The sequence below is a fragment of the Perissodus microlepis genome, chromosome 7 (assembly GCF_051167445.1).
Source record: "Perissodus microlepis isolate ML-2025 ecotype Zambia chromosome 7, ASM5116744v1, whole genome shotgun sequence".
Lineage (NCBI taxonomy): Eukaryota > Metazoa > Chordata > Actinopteri > Cichliformes > Cichlidae > Perissodus > Perissodus microlepis.
Window position 1 is genome coordinate 45,436,886 of NC_140467.1, and position 17,535 is coordinate 45,454,420.

The 17,535-nt window shown below is 40.6% G+C and overlaps 1 protein-coding gene across 7 annotated transcripts in view; it reads left to right on the forward strand.

Moving 5' to 3' along the window:
• Positions 1-12,516, forward strand: part of nup214 (nucleoporin 214) — a 30,962-nt gene extending 18,446 nt beyond the window's left edge. For 2 of the 7 annotated variants that reach the window (XM_084935358.1, XM_084935360.1), the window contains exons 28-36: positions 323-375; positions 470-1,987; positions 2,674-2,741; positions 2,849-3,068; positions 3,309-3,461; positions 7,918-8,089; positions 9,244-9,422; positions 10,310-10,343; positions 11,888-12,516. In XM_084935358.1, coding sequence (XP_084791484.1) covers positions 323-375; positions 470-1,987; positions 2,674-2,741; positions 2,849-3,068; positions 3,309-3,461; positions 7,918-8,089; positions 9,244-9,422; positions 10,310-10,343; positions 11,888-11,924 — 2,434 coding nt within the window. In that variant the 3' untranslated portion in view covers positions 11,925-12,516. The remainder of the gene's footprint in view (positions 1-322; positions 376-469; positions 1,988-2,673; positions 2,742-2,848; positions 3,069-3,308; positions 3,462-7,917; positions 8,090-9,243; positions 9,423-10,309; positions 10,344-11,887) is intronic. The other 5 variants (XM_084935361.1, XM_084935364.1, XM_084935363.1 and 2 more) reach the window with 3 other exon arrangements.
• Positions 12,517-17,535: the final 5,019 nt, after the last annotated feature.

The following is a 17,535-nucleotide window of genomic DNA, read 5'->3' on the forward strand; positions in this document are numbered from 1 at the left end:
TGTATATGAAATGCATCCTCTCACAAAGGATTTGGGCCCGCTTACTAAAGCTTTCCATCAGCTTACAACTATGCTTGACTGGGTGGTAATAGCTCCTGGAGCAAAATCATAAGTTGTGTACTGAAAGAGTTCTCTAATGTAATCCAAATCTAGCCTAATAGGAGAAGAAACTGTAGGTGGGGGTGAGCAAGTGTTTACATGGCTGTATTGCTGAGATTGGCTGGTTAATCCAGCATTTTTCACACGTAAATATGTCTTGTTACAAAATATAATGAGCATCTCACTGTTGCTGCATTTAAACTTAAATGGTGTTTTTTTTCAGGTCCTCAAGCTTCAGTTTTGCTTCAGTTACACCAGGAGCTGGAATGCCACAAGGTACAAATGATATAGCAGCTTGTTAGGATAGATGTAGGAGCTGTGAGAGTACTGATGCACATTATTTCTGTTTTTCTTTCTCATGTTTCTCCAGTGAAAGATGCAAGTAAATTCTCTTTTGGTGGAAATGGTAAGATGGTGTTTGGCCAGGCTGGAGAAGAGTCATTCTCCTTTACCTCAAAGTCCACCTCCCCTGGTCTTGGCACTGGGTCTCCCACTTTGGCTCCAAACGCAACAGTTGAAGGTGCTAAACCCACCTCGACCACAGCCACTCTGAGGATAGAGCCACAGCCTCCAAAGACAGCTGGTGGCGAGACTCTGGGCATTTTTTCTGGACTAAGGGTGGGCCAAGGAGAAGAAGCTAAAGATTCCTCCACCAAACCTGCTGTGGCAGCATTTACATTTGCGGACACTGGACTTGGCAAGGGCAAGGGAGCGACACAGTTTAGTTTTGGAACAGGTCTTCCAAAATCTGGAGAAGATTCTTCAGCACCAGACTTGTCCGAAGGGACCCCGTCAGGCAGTCTGTTTAAGCCTCCTGAATCAAACGCCAAGCCAGCCTTCTCCGTTCCACAGTCTAGCTCAGCCAGCTCAGCTTTCGCCTCATCTTTCAGTAGTCTTCTTGCAGCCCCACCAGAGACGCAAGAAGAACCAAAAGCTGTTCCTCAGTCTTCAGTACCTGCTTCGCCCCCTATAAAAGAACCTCCCACCAGTGAACCTGAAGTAGAGAGCACCAGTCGTCTTGTGATACCTGAACCTGCAGCACCTGCAACCACCCAGACCCCTGCAGTGTCAACACCTGCTCCTGCTTTGGCCGCACCTGCCCCTACCCCAGACCCTCCCTCGACTTTCACTGCACCAAAAGAAGTAAACCCTCCAGCACCATCCAGTGCTCTGTCCACAACAGAAACCACCCCAGAGCCATCTACCACTGCTACTGTACCCTCTTCAACTGCTGCCACGGCAGCACCTGTATCTCAGGCAGCACCTGTATCTCAGGCAGCTCCACCAGCATTCCAGATCCCCACGTCTGACAAGCCAGGCTCCATTTTTACTCAGCCCGCTCCTGCAACTACAGACAGTAGTTCTGTCGGAGTCACACCAGTTATCAACACAGCTGCCCCAGCTGCAGCTACTCAAACCTCTACCGTTGTTAGTAGTGCAACAGTGACTGCTGTGAATAACGTGTTTGGGCAACCTGCTGCACCTCCAGCTTCCTCTGCACCAGCATCAACAGGATTCAGCTCAGCTGGGTTTGGTACATCAACTGGTTTTGGCAAATCTGTGTTTGGCCAGGTTAGTGGCTTCGGCCAGCCTGCAAGCAACACTGGAACATCGAGTGGATTTACTTTTGGACAGTCTGCATTTGGAGCGACTTCTAGTAGTGCAACTACTGGCGGAAGTCTTTTCGGTGCTTCTACTGCTACCAATGCAAGTTCTTTCTCCTTCGGGACGAGCGGTGCTAACACAGTAAGCAGCACTGGCACTGGGCTGTTTGCACAAAGCACAAACCAGGCTTTTGGCCAAAGCTCTGGATTTGGACAGGGATCTGTGTTTGGGAGTAACACCACCACATCCTCATCTTCAGGATTCAGCTTTGGACAACCGTCAGGTGAGTCTGATTCTGGACTTGATTGGATCAACTTCAGAGCTTTTAAAGAAATCATTGGCATCTTTATTTAAAACTACTGTAAGTTCTGTGGCTTTTTCTAAATTGGAAAAATGACACCAAATGTCAGAAAGAAATTGGTATTGAAAATTCTCTCATTTTGCACCTGCCTAACAGAGACCACACTGTGTCACCGACGTGGTGAAATGATCAATAACCAGAGCTTCTCGGCTGCATGCTGTTCAGTCACATTTGACAGTGATTATACTAACACTGTCTGACAGCTTATGAACTGTGATGTCTGTAAGGGCAGTGGAGGATGTGCAAAGTTTTACACTGGCTCTGGCTGACCTCCACATGTTGTGGTAAATGTGGCACTTGTGTTTGAAATGGTATCATCTTGCAGGAAAGATTTGTGGTGTACTGTCAGCCTGAGTGGGATGGCGGGTGTTGTGCCGTTCCCAAAGCTTCTATAAATTCTCAGAGCAGTATGAGAATGCCACAGCTGATGTCAGTGCATTAACTCAGCACTTAGTCCCAGCTTGGCATTCCTGATTTCATACTTTATAGGGGGGGGTCCCACTTTTCACTCTGTAGTGATGACTATAAAATGGGCCTGGCATCAAGGGCCAAATGCAGTAATCTGATCTTGTCTGTCTTAATTGAATTTGTCTTTTGTTCTCAAACAGGTTTTGGCTGCTCTTCTGCCAACCCGGTGTTCGGCCAGCAGTCTAGCAGTGGCAGTGGATTTGGACAGGTATGACCCACCTTTTTTTTTTTTTTTTTTTTTTAAACTAACTTTGGGAAATTTCTTGAATTCCCTTTCTTCTAGACAAATTTTGTGAATTAATGTTTATCTCCCAGCAGCAGCCGTCATCTGGGAGTCTCTTTGGTTCCAGTTCAGCCAATGCAGCAGTCTCATCTGGGAGTCTCTTTGGTTCAAGTTCAGCCAATACAGCAGTCTCATCTGGTGGTGGAGGATTTTTCAGCGGCCTAGGAGGCAAACCAAGCGAGGACGCTGCCAACAAGAATCCATTTGGCACCACTTCCTCCACTGGAGTGTTTGGACAGTCTAGTCAGACAGGTAGGCTAACTCAGTTCTATGAAAATGTCTTCTGAGACTGTGGTAAGATGTAATAAAACTGCAGATTAATTAAAAAATTTGAACAGTAGTTGCTGATTTATGTCAGATTCAGAAATATTTTCATCATTTTTGTTCAAGACTTTGTTCTGAGTCAGCGGTAACTACTTTGTCAAAGAACAAACCAAATAAACCCAGATCATTTTATTGTTGTGTAATTACATTTACCTGTCCGTCTTATAGGTACCAACAGTCTCTTTGGTAATAGTGGTGCCAAGACCTTCAGCTTTGGACAGTCCTCCTTTGGGGAGCAGAAACCTACAGGGACCTTCAGCACTGGTGCTGGAAGTGTGGCATCCCAGGGCTTTGGCTCATTCTCTACACCATCAAAACCAGGTACAGCTTTCCTTGTAATTTTAATGCATTTGTTCTTCACTCCCTGCTTTTTAGTCTTGATATATTTTCACACGTTTTGAAAGTTGTGCCTAGCTAGTTGTAATTCACAGGTAACATTTTATAAGATTTATTGCTGCTGAGATTTTAAAACCAGACTTGTTTCTGTGTGCTGTTCCCCATTGCTTTGGAAAGAGCGTATTTTTGGTGAAAACTGAGAATTTTTGAGTTATGTTAATTTAAATAGATATTATAGACATGAACACAGGGCTTGAAAGCAGAGTTTAAAAACTGTCAATATTTCATTTTGGATTTGCAGCTAAAATACATATGTGCAAACTTTAAGACATATTTAGGAGTTCTTGTAAAAGTACAAACATCGACAATAGAAGGATCCCTTCTGTCAGACACACACACACACACACAGTAGGCAACAGAGAGACAACAATGAAGACATCATGTATTTTTTTTCCTGTTCAAGTAATATCTATCCACTTATTAAGGATAGACTAAATCATTCAGTGGTCTTTCTAAACTAGATCAAGTGTCATTTGGTGCTCTCCTGCTGGTGGCTGTATTTGTACATGAGTAAAAGGGAAGGTTTAAAAGACAGTAGTGAGACCTTCTATGATCCCTGGTTTGGAGACGGTGGCACAGGCAAAAGGACAGAAGGCAGATCTGGAGGTAGCAGAGCTGAAGATGCTAAGATTTTGCTTGGGAGTGACAAGGAGGGACAGGACTAGACATTTGTATATCAGAGGGACAGGTGAGGTTGAGCCGGTGGTTGACAAAGTCAGAGAGGAAAGACTGAGTTGGTTTGAACATGTGTAGTAGAGGGATGGTGGGTATACTGTACAAAAGATGTTGAATTTGCAGCTGCCAGATGGGAGGAAAAGATCCAGGAACCAGGAAAACCACAGAGAAGATTAATGGAATTAGTGAAGGAGGACATGCAGAGGGTTGAAGTGACAGAGGTGGATGCTGGGGATAGTGTGAGAAGATGGAGGCAGATGATCCGTAAAGGGAGCAGCTGAAAGAAAAGGACATGTCTACATTATGTATATCATGATTTAAATGTTTCTACATTTGTTAGTCACGCCAGAAATACCAGTTGTTAAGCTAAATAATGCATAACAATAATGATTTCATTTTGTAAAACAACAGTTACCTGTTTGTTCAAAGCCGTAGCCCATCTTTTTCTGTGATGGGAACTTGTAAACAAGTGAGGTTGGAAACTATGTCGATGACAAAAGTGCAAACCAGTGCATGTCTGAAACTTTGATGTAGAAAGTCAGTCACCGTATGTCGGCTGTGTCAAAGGAAACTGACATATAACCATGCAACTGAAGCCGTGTGTAACCACACGATGCACGATTATGTGGACAAGAGAAGAGAGCTACTAATTCTACTGTTGCAAACGTTGGGCGGGGGGAGTAAGCATGAAACTGTGATTAGTTCTTTCGCATTTCTTTCCAGGCCCTGGCTTAAGGGCTCTGGTTCATTGATGTGATAGTTCAGTGATAGTTGGATGACTGTGGTAGAAACAGTTTTAATACTTGGCAGCCAGTTCTTGACATTGCTCTCACCTTTATCATCTGAGCTCTTATCTCCTCACCCCTGAGGACAGAATAAACTGTGAGGTTGTCAAAAGCTCCATTGTTCCCCGCAGAATATTATGCAGTGCCAGTCTTCTCCATTGCCAAGTCACAGTGTATGACCTCAAAGATCTGATGTTTATTTGAATCGATTCATATTTACGACACAAATGATGCGTTTAATCTGCAACAATTTATTTATAATGAAATGACTGCAGGGGTACTTCCTCAATGTCTACTTTTTTCATGGTAGTGTATCCAATCTCAGCTTCTGCATCTGACATCCCTTTTGATCACTCAAAAGCAACTATATATAGTAACTTTTCATACCTCTTTAACAACTGCCTCTTCACAAACAGACCATTTTCCCAGTGTCTGGACACTGAGGTTTTGCTCTCCCATAGGAGGAAGATGTGTCAGTGACATCACGTCTGTTAAGTAAAGGCAATAAGATGTGTGAATAAGCTTTTTGTATAAATAGAAATTTGTTATGGGCGAAAATTTTCCTATAACAAATGAACTAATCCATCCCTATACCATCATGGATGATTGCCTTTGCAGAGTGCTGATTTCAAAAGTCAGATGGTTTCTTATACTCTTTAACCTGGGTACACGATGAGTAGGACTTTGAAAAAGAAATTCAAATTTTATTTTTCAAATCTGTCTCTCAATCAAAGCAAACAACAAAGAGTCATTTAAACCACTGCTTAACTGCTCATGCTACCTAAAAACTTCCCATTTCTAAATGAGGAGAAGACTGAGGTGGTTGCTTTTGGTCGCCCCGAACAGCTCAGTAACTCGCTCGCACTTTTGGCACTTTAGGGTTTTAACCTTTAACCTTTTACCAGGAATTTGGATCAACTCGGACAGTTGGCCAAAGTCAAGCCCTATCTACTTTGAGAGAGTTATCCATGCTTTTAATTGTATTTGCCCCAACTATTGTACCTCCCTTTTTGCAGGCCTGGGTCACTCTGCTATCTGAAGTTTACAGTTAGTTCAAAATGCAGCTGGTCGACATCTTACAGGGGCAAAGATGTGAGAGCACATTGCCCCAGTTTTATCCTGTCTTCATCGGCTCCCTGTCCCTTTTTTTAGAATTGATTTTAAGATGGATGGATGGATGGATGGATTTTAAGATGCTATTCCTTATTTTTAAGTTTTTGTATGGCCTTGCACCCCCCCCCCCCCCCCATTTATCTGAGCTTTTAAGTATCCACGCTCCACTTAGGGCACTAAGGTCTTCCAATCAGATGATTCTGGATGTTCCCAAGACAAGGCCATTTTGGTTCTAGGCCCTGTCTTGTGGAACCGCCAACCCCAAAACATCAGATCTGTTTGTAGTGGAGAGACCTTCAAGTCTTTACTCAAAACTCACCTGGTCTTCCTGGCTTTTAGCTCGAGTTGAGTACAGACATCTCAGTGCATTCCTATTTTTATTCTATTTTTATTTTAGCGTTTTTTATCTATTAATCCTTGTGTTTTGTTCTCACTGGATGAACCTGTAAAGCATTTTAGTCAAGAACCATGACCATGGGATAGTTTTCCACTTCTGCTCAATGCATCTTAAATTAAGCTCAGCCTCTAACAGGCAGCACTGCGTTCGACCCTCATTTAGATATGGTTTTTGGTGACTGATCAATTGGTGACTGATCACAGCATTCAAAGGGTTCCCGATTTCCACCCCAGAAATGTGCGTTTTCCATGCTGCGCTGCCTGAGGGCCTGAATCTGTTACAGTGTTAACACAAAGAGACAACCACTCACACTCACTTTCACACCTACTTTCAAATTTAGAAACACCAACTAACTTAAACTCATACATGTCTTGGATATATAATGTAATTTCCTGTAAAAGTTGAATTCCTCATATTCTTTGCACTCTTACTTTGAGAAACATTTTAAATGGTTCAACACATTGGTGAACCCCACCATATTTTTCTTAATCTATCGAGATGATGCGCTGATTATTTTCAGTCAATTCTTGGAGAACTCATTATTATACATTTAAAAGTGGTCTTTATTGTGTAAATCACTTCTGAATAGAGCTGGGGCGCTATGGATAAAAACCAGTCCAGGCGTAGTTAAATTCACCCTTAGAGGCCTGTTTAAACCCTGTCTACATCACATTGTAGTTTGTCTGAAAACATCATGTAAATTTAAAAACCGATATGCTGATACTTTGCTGCTCGTGGCCATGAGTAGTCATAGTAGTAGCAGCTATTCAAGCTGTACCTCAGAGCCTCTGGGATATTGGTAACCCTCAGCACACTAATTCTCCATCACTGGCCATGCAGGGGGAATGTAATCTTGTTACATTAGCTCAATCAATTATTTACTGGGGCATGCTGCTAGCCAGGCTGTAATTTCAGTACACTCTTTCTCTCCTGCCAATCAGAGGCTTTGAATTGGTGTGAAGTACTCATCATGCTTATAACAGTTTACTGCTCCAGAGGCTGTGCACAACAATACTGTAAATGCCCACACGTGTACTCTGGTAGCTTCTGATGAGATACAATAGGGGGATATGCAATTTTTTTTATTTAAAACATAGCTAAAATACTTTTTCTGTCTTTACCTGGGAATTTATTTTCCTTTTGGAAGTGCCAGCACTAAATTCAATTTATGTTTCTTCATATGAGTCCAAGAAGAACTCTAGATTAAATTTTAGTGTTTGCAGTAGCTTTGTTAAAGGGAAAAAACATCTACATGGATGTAATGCCTGATGTTAATAAGCCACTTAGCATATAATGTTATAAAAGTTACAGAAATTGCTTCATGACTCACATTTCTTCTGTATTTTCTGTGTAGAAAGAACGCTGGAAACCAAGTAACTTCCTGCTCTGTTATCCTATTTCCTTCCTACAGGTGGCTTTGGCAGTGCTCCGGTCTTTGGGAGTCCTCCTTCTTTTGGGGGTTCCCCAGCATTTGGTGCTGGAGCATCTTTTGGCTCAAGCCCTTCATTCAGCAGCCCCATTGGATCATCGGCTGGCAAAGTGTTCGGAGAGGGCACAGCGGCTGCCAACATGGGAGGATTTGGGTAAGCAAAACGAAGTCTTTTTTGAAAGGTTTGATATGGAAAAAAAATCCATCGTTATGTAATTAAAGCTGACTTTAGAGCAGCCTAAAGGTTCAGCCACTTTGATTCAGGGTGGCTGAACCTTTAGCTGAACTTTGTTTCCAGAACTTCTATCTGCATCTAGTTTGTCTGTAATCTATTTTCTGTGCCTGCTCTGATATTCAAGGTTTAAAGCAGCAAATATTTTCAGTAGAACAACCTTTTATTGACAAAGTAGTGTAACAAAGAACTGTTTTTTTTCTCATCCCACTGTTGCAGACAATGAGTATTTGAAAATGTCATTGTCATCAGGCTATTATTGTCATAATAGGCGCCTTTCAGTGTGCTCAGCACTACAAGACAAACCAGCTGAAAGCAGCATTTAACAACACTATTAAAAACCCCATTAACATTTAAGTGTAGAGAAACAAAACATTTTTATTGGTCTATAGAGTTATATGAGGCAAATTTGGGAAGTGAGGCTTAATTTTATTACTTTTAAACACACACATTTCTATCTAATCTAATTCCAGCAGTTCTGACTTCAGGCAGGATTTCCTGATTATTATTTTTTTTAATCCTCCCCTCCTCCTTATCATTTGTACTCTAATGATTTGCATTAACCTCTGGTGTGTTCACATGTGCATGTGTTTTGATACCAGCAACCATGGTTGCCAGCACAAAACAAACCCAGCTCTGTGCCAGACTAGATTATTCCCTCCAGATAATCTCAATCTGGGGTCATGAAGCCTGCAGATTAAACTGACATGCTCTCTCTCTTTCCCTGTTTTGCTTATTCTTTTTTCTCTCCCTTGGGAGTGAGCGGGCGTTGGGTCCTGTAGAAAGGATTAATGTATAAATCCCAGCCTGTCAATCCTCACATGTCAAACAAGTAAAAAAAAAAAAAAATTAAGCTAAACAAATTCACATTCACTATCTTGAATGTTCTGCTTTGTTTACATGTTTAACTAACCAATAAAAACATCTTGGACAAACTATTTGCCCACATGTATGTGTGTATAATTATGAATTTTTGACTATCAGACCAGTAACCTAATATTGTCAAGCATTTTGTCTTACCAGCCCCATTCAGGTGTGGCTGTCTTTTTTTCAGTTGTAACTTTTGCGTTTTACAGTATCACAACCTCAGCACCTGCTCCGGTTTTCAGGTTTGCCCCACCTCCTAGCACTCCGTCCTTTGGTGCGCTAGCCGGTCAGAGCGCTCCATCATTCGGGAGCCTGGCCCAGCAGGGACCTGGGTTTGGAAGTCAGCCCAGCAGCTTCTCAGGTTTTGGACAACAGCCACAGCCAGGAGGTGAGACTACTACTTTACCTGAATTATTTTTGTTTTTATTTTTTCCCCCTTCCTCATCATCTTCAGCTGCCATCTTGCCTGCTATCACTCTAGTTACACAGTACAGTGAGTCACTCAACAGCGCCATTCTTCCCGCAACTGTACAATTTTAGCCATTGTACAGTGTTTATCACATGTTTCTTTACTTTAACTGTCTTTCAAACTTGAAAAAGGAAGGTGGCTTTATTGTTGTGCAATAGAAATTTCCTGAGTATTGCTACCAAACAAGTGTTTTGTTGTGTTAATTACACTTTTCATCTGATGCACAATCTACCCTAAGATTTTTAAAAAGTGGTCAATTTCCTCATTTGGCAACACAAGGCAAGTTTGTGCGAAACATATCCAAGGAGTACTTCCCTCTCAAACATGATAAAGACAAAGGATGACAAAGGATGGATAAATACATTTTATGTTTCATGGGCTAATGAGACAGAAAGGGGTTCACTGTAACACACTGTATGGTGAATTTGCCTGTCCTGCACATCTATAAACTTTCACTGCATTACAGCTGTTACAGGTTTCTTTGCAGAGATGACTGGTGTGCATCCCTCTGAGTTTTCATGCATGCAAGATCCAAATTATTTTTCCATGCACTCATTTCTTTGATTTTTCTCTCCTTTGTTTCAGTCCTCTGCTTTATTTTTTTTCTGAAGTTTTAATGGTATTGTGGATGCACACTATACACAATATGCATACTGTACATAGGACTGTCCACTAACCCACTTCCAACACATAGGCACACAGATCATGTGACTCATGCTGTGAAGTGAGACTTCCATTAGTCTTTTTTTCCCCACTTGCAGTAACAATTACCAAATTAATCATGTATTTATTTTTTATATTTTTAGGATTCTCTGGAAATACCTTTGGGTCTGCAAACCAGTAAGTGTGGTCCATCCATCTAGTTTTAATTAGTCTTTTTGTGTGTTTTTTTCTTGTGTGTGTTAATGTGAACTGATAAGTAGACAGACCCACATTTCTCTGTTCCTCGCTGGCAGCACTGCATTGTGCCTGTGGTATTTGAACTCTGCTGAAGCTTCCATCTTGCACCGCAGTGCTCCCTATAGAACCTTTCAGATTTAACACCACCTCATCTAACCTCATTTCTTTCCTCTTTTCCATCTTCTTTCTTTCCTCTGTTCCTCATAGTCGCTCATATTCACCATTATTTCACTGCATTATCTTACAGTAAATTTTGAAAGCAATTATTATAGGAAAATATTGTTTTTAGTCATATTTAGAAGATATTCAAAAAACTACCCAATGCTGCACTTGCTAAATCTATAGCACATGACGGGTGTGTGGGTGTGGCTTTTCATTCTCAGCCCCTGTGAAGCTGGTGCTCCTTACTTGGCTGTGCATGGTTTAAATGTTCAAGCAGAGCTTTCTTACTAATTAAACCTAAAACTAATTAAAGTGATTATTTTTTCCTTCCCCTCCTCTTCTCTATCTCCTCTTCTTTCCTGTCATCCTTCAGTTTCACTTTCTACCTTTTTATACTGCTTCTCGCTTCATTTTCCATGTGTCACATGGCAGCCAGTGTTTCCCCGGGGTGTGTTCCAGTGGAATGCACTCTGAAGTGTGCAGGAGTGTGTGAAGACAAGGCTTAGTCTATTGGACACATTCACATTCTGTTAATAATCCTTCTCTTTCAGTCTTTTCTGCTTTTCTCTTGTGTCTGCCTTCAAAACTGTATGCATATTACATTCTTTGTACAGACAGGATTGTTGCCAAGTCAAAATTGCCTTTACTTTTATTTCTCAAATCTACAAGCGTTATAATTTTTGATTTAATAATATTAACAAAAAACCCTCTACTACAATGACACTGGGGAAAAAGACTGAATTAAAATGAAATCCATTCATGATTATCAAGAAACTATTTGTAGGAACCTTGGATTTGTGTTTAAACCTTAAAAAGAACGAACAGAAACATTCCACTGTTTTTATTACCCTGTGCTGTGAAAAACTAAACATCTCCATTGACAACTCTAAAACCAGTTTTGAAAAACGTAATCATTGCTAACAATAAATCAAAATCCTACAATAAAATATGGCATATCAGCGCTCTTAACAGCAGCTCTCTCCAATGTAAAAACCATTCATCATGTGCACTTGTCATTGCTGCCAAGATAAAAGGCAAATGCAGGAGTACAAAATCAGACACTTTCACTGAATTCAACGCGTTTTTCATTTGATTTATTTCACAACCTGCCTGGAAAAATGCTGCGGAAAGCAGTTAGGACGACATGATGTCAAATCTATAAGAACACTGGGTGGGTGCGTGGGTGGACAAGATGTCATGGTGTCTGTGTTTTGATTTGCTCGTTAGAGGTCATTTTAATAGTCCTGCTGCTGACTTTTTAAACATTCAAAACTCTTTCTCAGTAATGTCTCTCCCTCTCTCTCTCTGATCTCTTTTTACAGATCAAATTCTCAAACATTTTCCAGTTGGAGAAGCTAGTTTTTGTCTTTTAAACCACCTTGAGCTACTGTAGATGCCACTGCGACATTTCTTCTTCTTCACTTAAAGCTCTCTGGGAGAAGCGCAAGGCTGCATTGCGTTTGGGTTGGCTGCTCATAGAGCAGACACATGTTATAACTTTTTGTGATCTTAATATTTTCTTGGACACAGTTGAATCAAGTTTTGACATGTTTACAAGTAAAGAGTGTATAGTTGTCTTCATTGTCACAATATGCACACATCAAGGGTTGTTGCCTTACAAGTACAATTTTTGCACTTTGAAAACATGACTTAAAAAAAACCCTGAGCTTTACTTTTAAACCTTTCACTCTTTAACTTTGTAAAGCTGTTAAAACAACATCCAGTCTACTTTTACGTTGCTGCCAATGCAGACTTTGACAGATTAGGTATGTGTGAAAAATGCAAAACTTGGAGGTGTGTATTTAATAGCAAAAACTGATTTTAAATTTTGACTTGTTGAAATAAGACGTTAAAAAATTGTTTTTTGTTTTGTTTTTCCCCTCACTAAATCCATCCCTTGGATGTGTATTTTTACATGGAAAACTAAGAATAAATCAAATATTTCAAGTTTTTTTTGTCTACGCTTAATGTGAGCACTGGTAATAATTTGTCTTGCTCTGTTTTCCCATGAAAACAACTGTAGCTGCCTGGATAGAAATCTTTGATGTAAGGTGCTTTCAGTGCCATTGCAAAGGTGTGTAAAATCGAGCACCGGTCCATGCAGCCTGCCTTTTACAAGGATTTGTGAAAGAATGTGTGGCTCTTAAGAGCGTGGTGCTGTAATAGGATTCCTTTATTTTAGGCCCTCCTTGATATTCCGCGATATTCAACTTCAAGTACTATTGTTACAAAGTAGAATCATTAAGGAGCTACAGAACCCAACCATGAAGTGGCAGACTACATAAACTTACTGATTGGAGTCACAGAATATCTAAAAGTTGCAGCGCTTTGCTGACTCAATCTTCTGACATTAACATCGGCACAAAAACTGCACCAATAGCTTAATGGCATGTGTTTCCATGGATGAGCATCTTCTGTAGGAGTAATGTACAGGTGGCCCATTACTTGTCTGCAAATTGTAATATGATTATAGCTGAGAGGAACTTTCCACTCTCATGCCGTAAGTATAAAAACAGGCATCATCTGAACATCAGTCTCTCTGCTCAGTGATGTTCATTGAAATACACTGACCACAATATAATTGTGAGGAGAAAACATAAAGCTACACTTTAACACGAGTGGGTGGCATGAAGAACAACATTAATTAGTGAACCATGATATGGACCTTATTTTCTTCTTTGCTTCTGGAAGGATCTGAAGGTGGCTGTGGGCAAATGTTGAGGGAGGTCCGTGGCTTATATCAGAGCCCTGATGTTTGTGGCATGTGGCCCCAGGAAGCAGAGTTACATTGTTAGCTTATGGCTGTGGAGGATGTCACTGTCACTCTGTCAGCCCTTATCTTGCATCTCTCTGCAAACGGATGGCAGAAGTCCTGGTGGGCCTGAAGTGGCATGGGAATGTCAGGGTCATGGCATGTGGCCTGTAATAGACACCTGCTAAAAAAGAAAAGCCCACATTCTGTCCTCAATAGATAAAAAGAGCAGGCTGGAGCCTTTGATGGCTTTGGCATCCACAAGTGAAGAATAAGTGGCTATAAATGGATTTTATATGCAAGTAATTGGTTAATGAACAATTGAACAATGAAGATCCAAAGAAAATATTCAGCGATTTCAATTTTATTTTGAAGAAGAATTCGATTATCAGCATTACATGCATGATCGCACCGAAGCCTCTTTGACATCTCAGGTAAAGATTGATAGTTGGACATGATGGCAGATTACAGCCGCACACGGGCTGTTGCAGAGCCTGAAGTCTGTAATGCTTTCAGCTAAACCGGATGAGCTTATGAGATTTTCAGCACCCACTCCACAACTGGCCTCAATGAAAGCATTAAAAGAGGAGCCTTTATTGTAATTATTATTATTTTACCACATGCCTAACCGAAATACTCAGAGGTGGTGTCTAATGTCATTGTTCCTGGGGATAAGGAGGGCAAGAGAGTCTCACACTTGGGAGGTTGGCAGCTGTCTTCATGGAATCCGGATAAAAATAGTTTAGTCCAAACCAAACACCCACCCATCCCTCCCCCAGCCCCACCCTCATTCTCTGTTGTCTCCCAGCCCACCCCCCCATTCAGTGATGATTAGCAGCTCCTGAGCACATATTCATCATTGCTGCATGAGCCTCGGTGTGTGCTCGTTCAAGTCTTTAAGCATATCTATGAACAGAGTGCTATTTCTACAGTAAATGCTGCTGATTTCAGTCACTAAAGCGGCCCAAGTTGTGCATATTTTAGCAGCTAGCCTGTTTTGAGTCCCTGTTTTGCAAGGTTAGGGTTAACCAAGGCTTTTGTGAGCAGCATCTCTACTGAAGGAGAATGCACAATATGCCCTAATGGGTAATTGTGTTTCTGCAGATAATCCAATAATCCACTAACAGACAACAGAGACCTCACTTCCTATTTCTCCTGCCTTCTGCATGCTTGCTGACTTTGTGGTGCACAATGGATTTACTCCTTAACTATGCTTTTGTGAAATTGTGAAATATTTCAGTATTTAACAGTAACAGAGAAACGATCAAAAACAGACCACTTGGACCATATTCATTATGTTACGTTAAAGGGGATCTGTCTGTAACGGCTGTCATCAACGGTTCGCAGTGTTGGTGTGTTAGTCTGCCATTTTGTCCCACACTAAAATATCTTGACAGCTATCCAATGAACAGCCGTGAAGTGGGGCGCAGATATCGATAGTACTTTGAAGGGATTCAATCAATTCCAATCTCTTTGGTGATTCCTTGGTATTTTCTCCTGTGCCAGCAGTGACATAAATGTTTTCATCCATAGATCAGTGCCAAATTTTTTACAGACATTTAGGATTTCAAGAGAAATCAATTCAAGTGAAATCTCATAATAACTATTGGATATTTTCTTTTTATAAAAATGCATTTTAGGCATGTAGACAAGGTCAAGGGTAGTGTGCCTAAGTTCAAACTTTGCATCAGAAAGGTTGAAGAAAAGTGATTAAAGTCACTTTGAATGTGACTTGAAATGATTGGTGCCACAGGTCTGACTACTTCAGAAGTTGTGTGTGAAAATGACAGTAGAGTAGCAATCTGCAGGGTTTACAGACTGGTTTTAAAAAGAGGAAATATCCAAAAACCAACAACATTGCATAAAACTGCCTTACTGATGCCAGAGATCAGAAAAGAATGCCCAGACTTCTTTCTGCTGGAACATTCAGATGGTCAGTTCAGAATTCGGTGTAAACAACATGAAACATTAGTACCAGTTCATCATTATTTAAGTGCTTCAGCCTATGTGAGTAATGCTGCTGACCATGCCCATTCTTTTACAGACACAGTGTGCCTATCTTCTGATGGCTGCTTTAAGCACAAAGCTCAAATCATTTCAAAGTAGCTTTGTGTAGATGGTAAGTTCGCTGTACTCAAATGGTCTCGACAATAACCAGATCTCAATCCAACAGAGCACCTTTGGGATGTGGTGAATCGGGTAGATTCGGATCATGGATATTTACCTGACAAATCTGCATGATGTTATCGCGCCAGTATGGATCCAAATCCCAAGAAATGTTCCCAGCACCTTGTTTAATCTGTGCCTTAAAGAATTGAGGCAGATATAAAGGCAAAAAGGAGCCCAACCCAATAATAGGAAGACGTAGTCTGTGTAGGGGTGTGGGTTCTGAAACTCTGCACATCGCTCTTGTACACTCAGGAACTGCTATCTTGTACTCCAGGGTTTACTATTTGTATTATTAGATTGGATCCTTTCTTCTTTTTTTTTTTTTTTTTTTTTTTGTGTACACCCACTGGTACTCTTATACTTATGAGGTGGAAGTGTATGTTCCATATTGTTTTATGTTCTTCAAAAAGAAAACGGCATATTGTTCAATTTGTCTTTTGTAAAAATGGATGCAGAAAATTTAATAAAAATATCTGAGGAAAAAAATAATAATAGGAAGATGTACCTAAAGAAATGGCCTGTGATTCTATAAAACCTTAAACTTTGCAAGTTATTATTTAAAAATGTCACATCCTGATGCCTTAGTTTGTGACTAAATGTCTGAAGGTGATACAATTATATTTGTACATGGAACAATTTTTCATTTAAATCTTGAAGCCAGACGGACTCAACAGGACATGGTTAATGTTACTGAAAAGGGACTTTGTAAAACCAAAGGTGAACTGGATCTAAAAACTGAAGAAAAGACAGCATTCTGTCAGAGATGCCTAAAGCCAGAATTCTCCCGCTAGTGAAATAAGTTGGTGAATATAAGCACTAAAACTTGTTGAAAAGTGCAAACTCTCAAAGCTGCCAGCGTGACTGTAGGATCTTGGTCTTGTTTAGCAGCTTTTTCTGCTTATAGCTGAAAGTTGTCTCATTCTTTACCTAAATAACTCTTGCAGTCATTTATGTAGACTGCAAGAATGATTAAGCGTTTTTTAAAAACATCTCTCTCAGCTTTTACTTCATACTCTGATTATATTAGATATTTTCATTTTTTCTTGAATGTTGTCACAGTTAAATAGTTTGAAGCGTCGGTGTGTAGAGCCAACTTGTAGACCACTGAACACTCTACTCTTTGTTTCACTTTCATCACCTCCAGCTGTTTTTGTCCTGCAGTTGCGGCAGAATGCGATGGTCGCTTTATGCCTATTTCTTAAATGCTACCAACAGCTTTGAGCACTGTAGCAGCACACCGATGAACAGAATGAGTGATAAACAATATCTGAGCCCCCCCAACCTCTCAGGGTTTATCTCTTTTTGTTTTTATTACTTCCCTACTTCAGCTCCAAATCTCCTCTCCTTTTTCCCCCTCTCTGTCTTTAACTCATTCGCAGGGATTATGCAAGGCCTGTGTCATCGCTTAATCGCTTATCTTGATACTTCAAAGGATTTTTTTTTCCTTTTTTTTTTATTCTCCAAGTTCTAAATTCATGCAAATTTCACTTAGTCTTCCAAGTGCATGCAAAGTATTCAGGCCAGCGCCTTAGCCGAAAAGATCAGTAACATGTGAAACCACAATTTCAACACTTGCACTGCATGTGAGTGGATTAGTGAGGAAAGGCTTTAAGCTCTTACCTAATAGACATGATCGTGAATGTCCAGTGTTGCATCAGATGTTAGAGGCACTCAGGTTTTTCAGAAAGGCCAAAAGGCTTGTAACGGCTACTTATGACAGCTGCTGCAGTGAAGCTTTCTGGTGTTCCCCTTTAAACGTCATTTTGACCTCACCGGTTTTAATATATGAATGTTTTAGAAATATCCACCAAAAAGTATTCTTTATTTTTGGGTCTTTCTCACCCTCTTTTTAAAAATCCTAAATAGAATCTTAAGATATTTTTAGGAGCCACTGCAAGTGATCTGGTGTTACAGGAATTTTTATTTGGAGCATATGCATGGATCTATCAAAATATGACCTTCTCAACACCTTTATTGAAGTGTATCACATGAAGAAAGGAGATTTTTTTGGTGAACTGGATCCTCATCAGATCAGCAGACATTACAGAT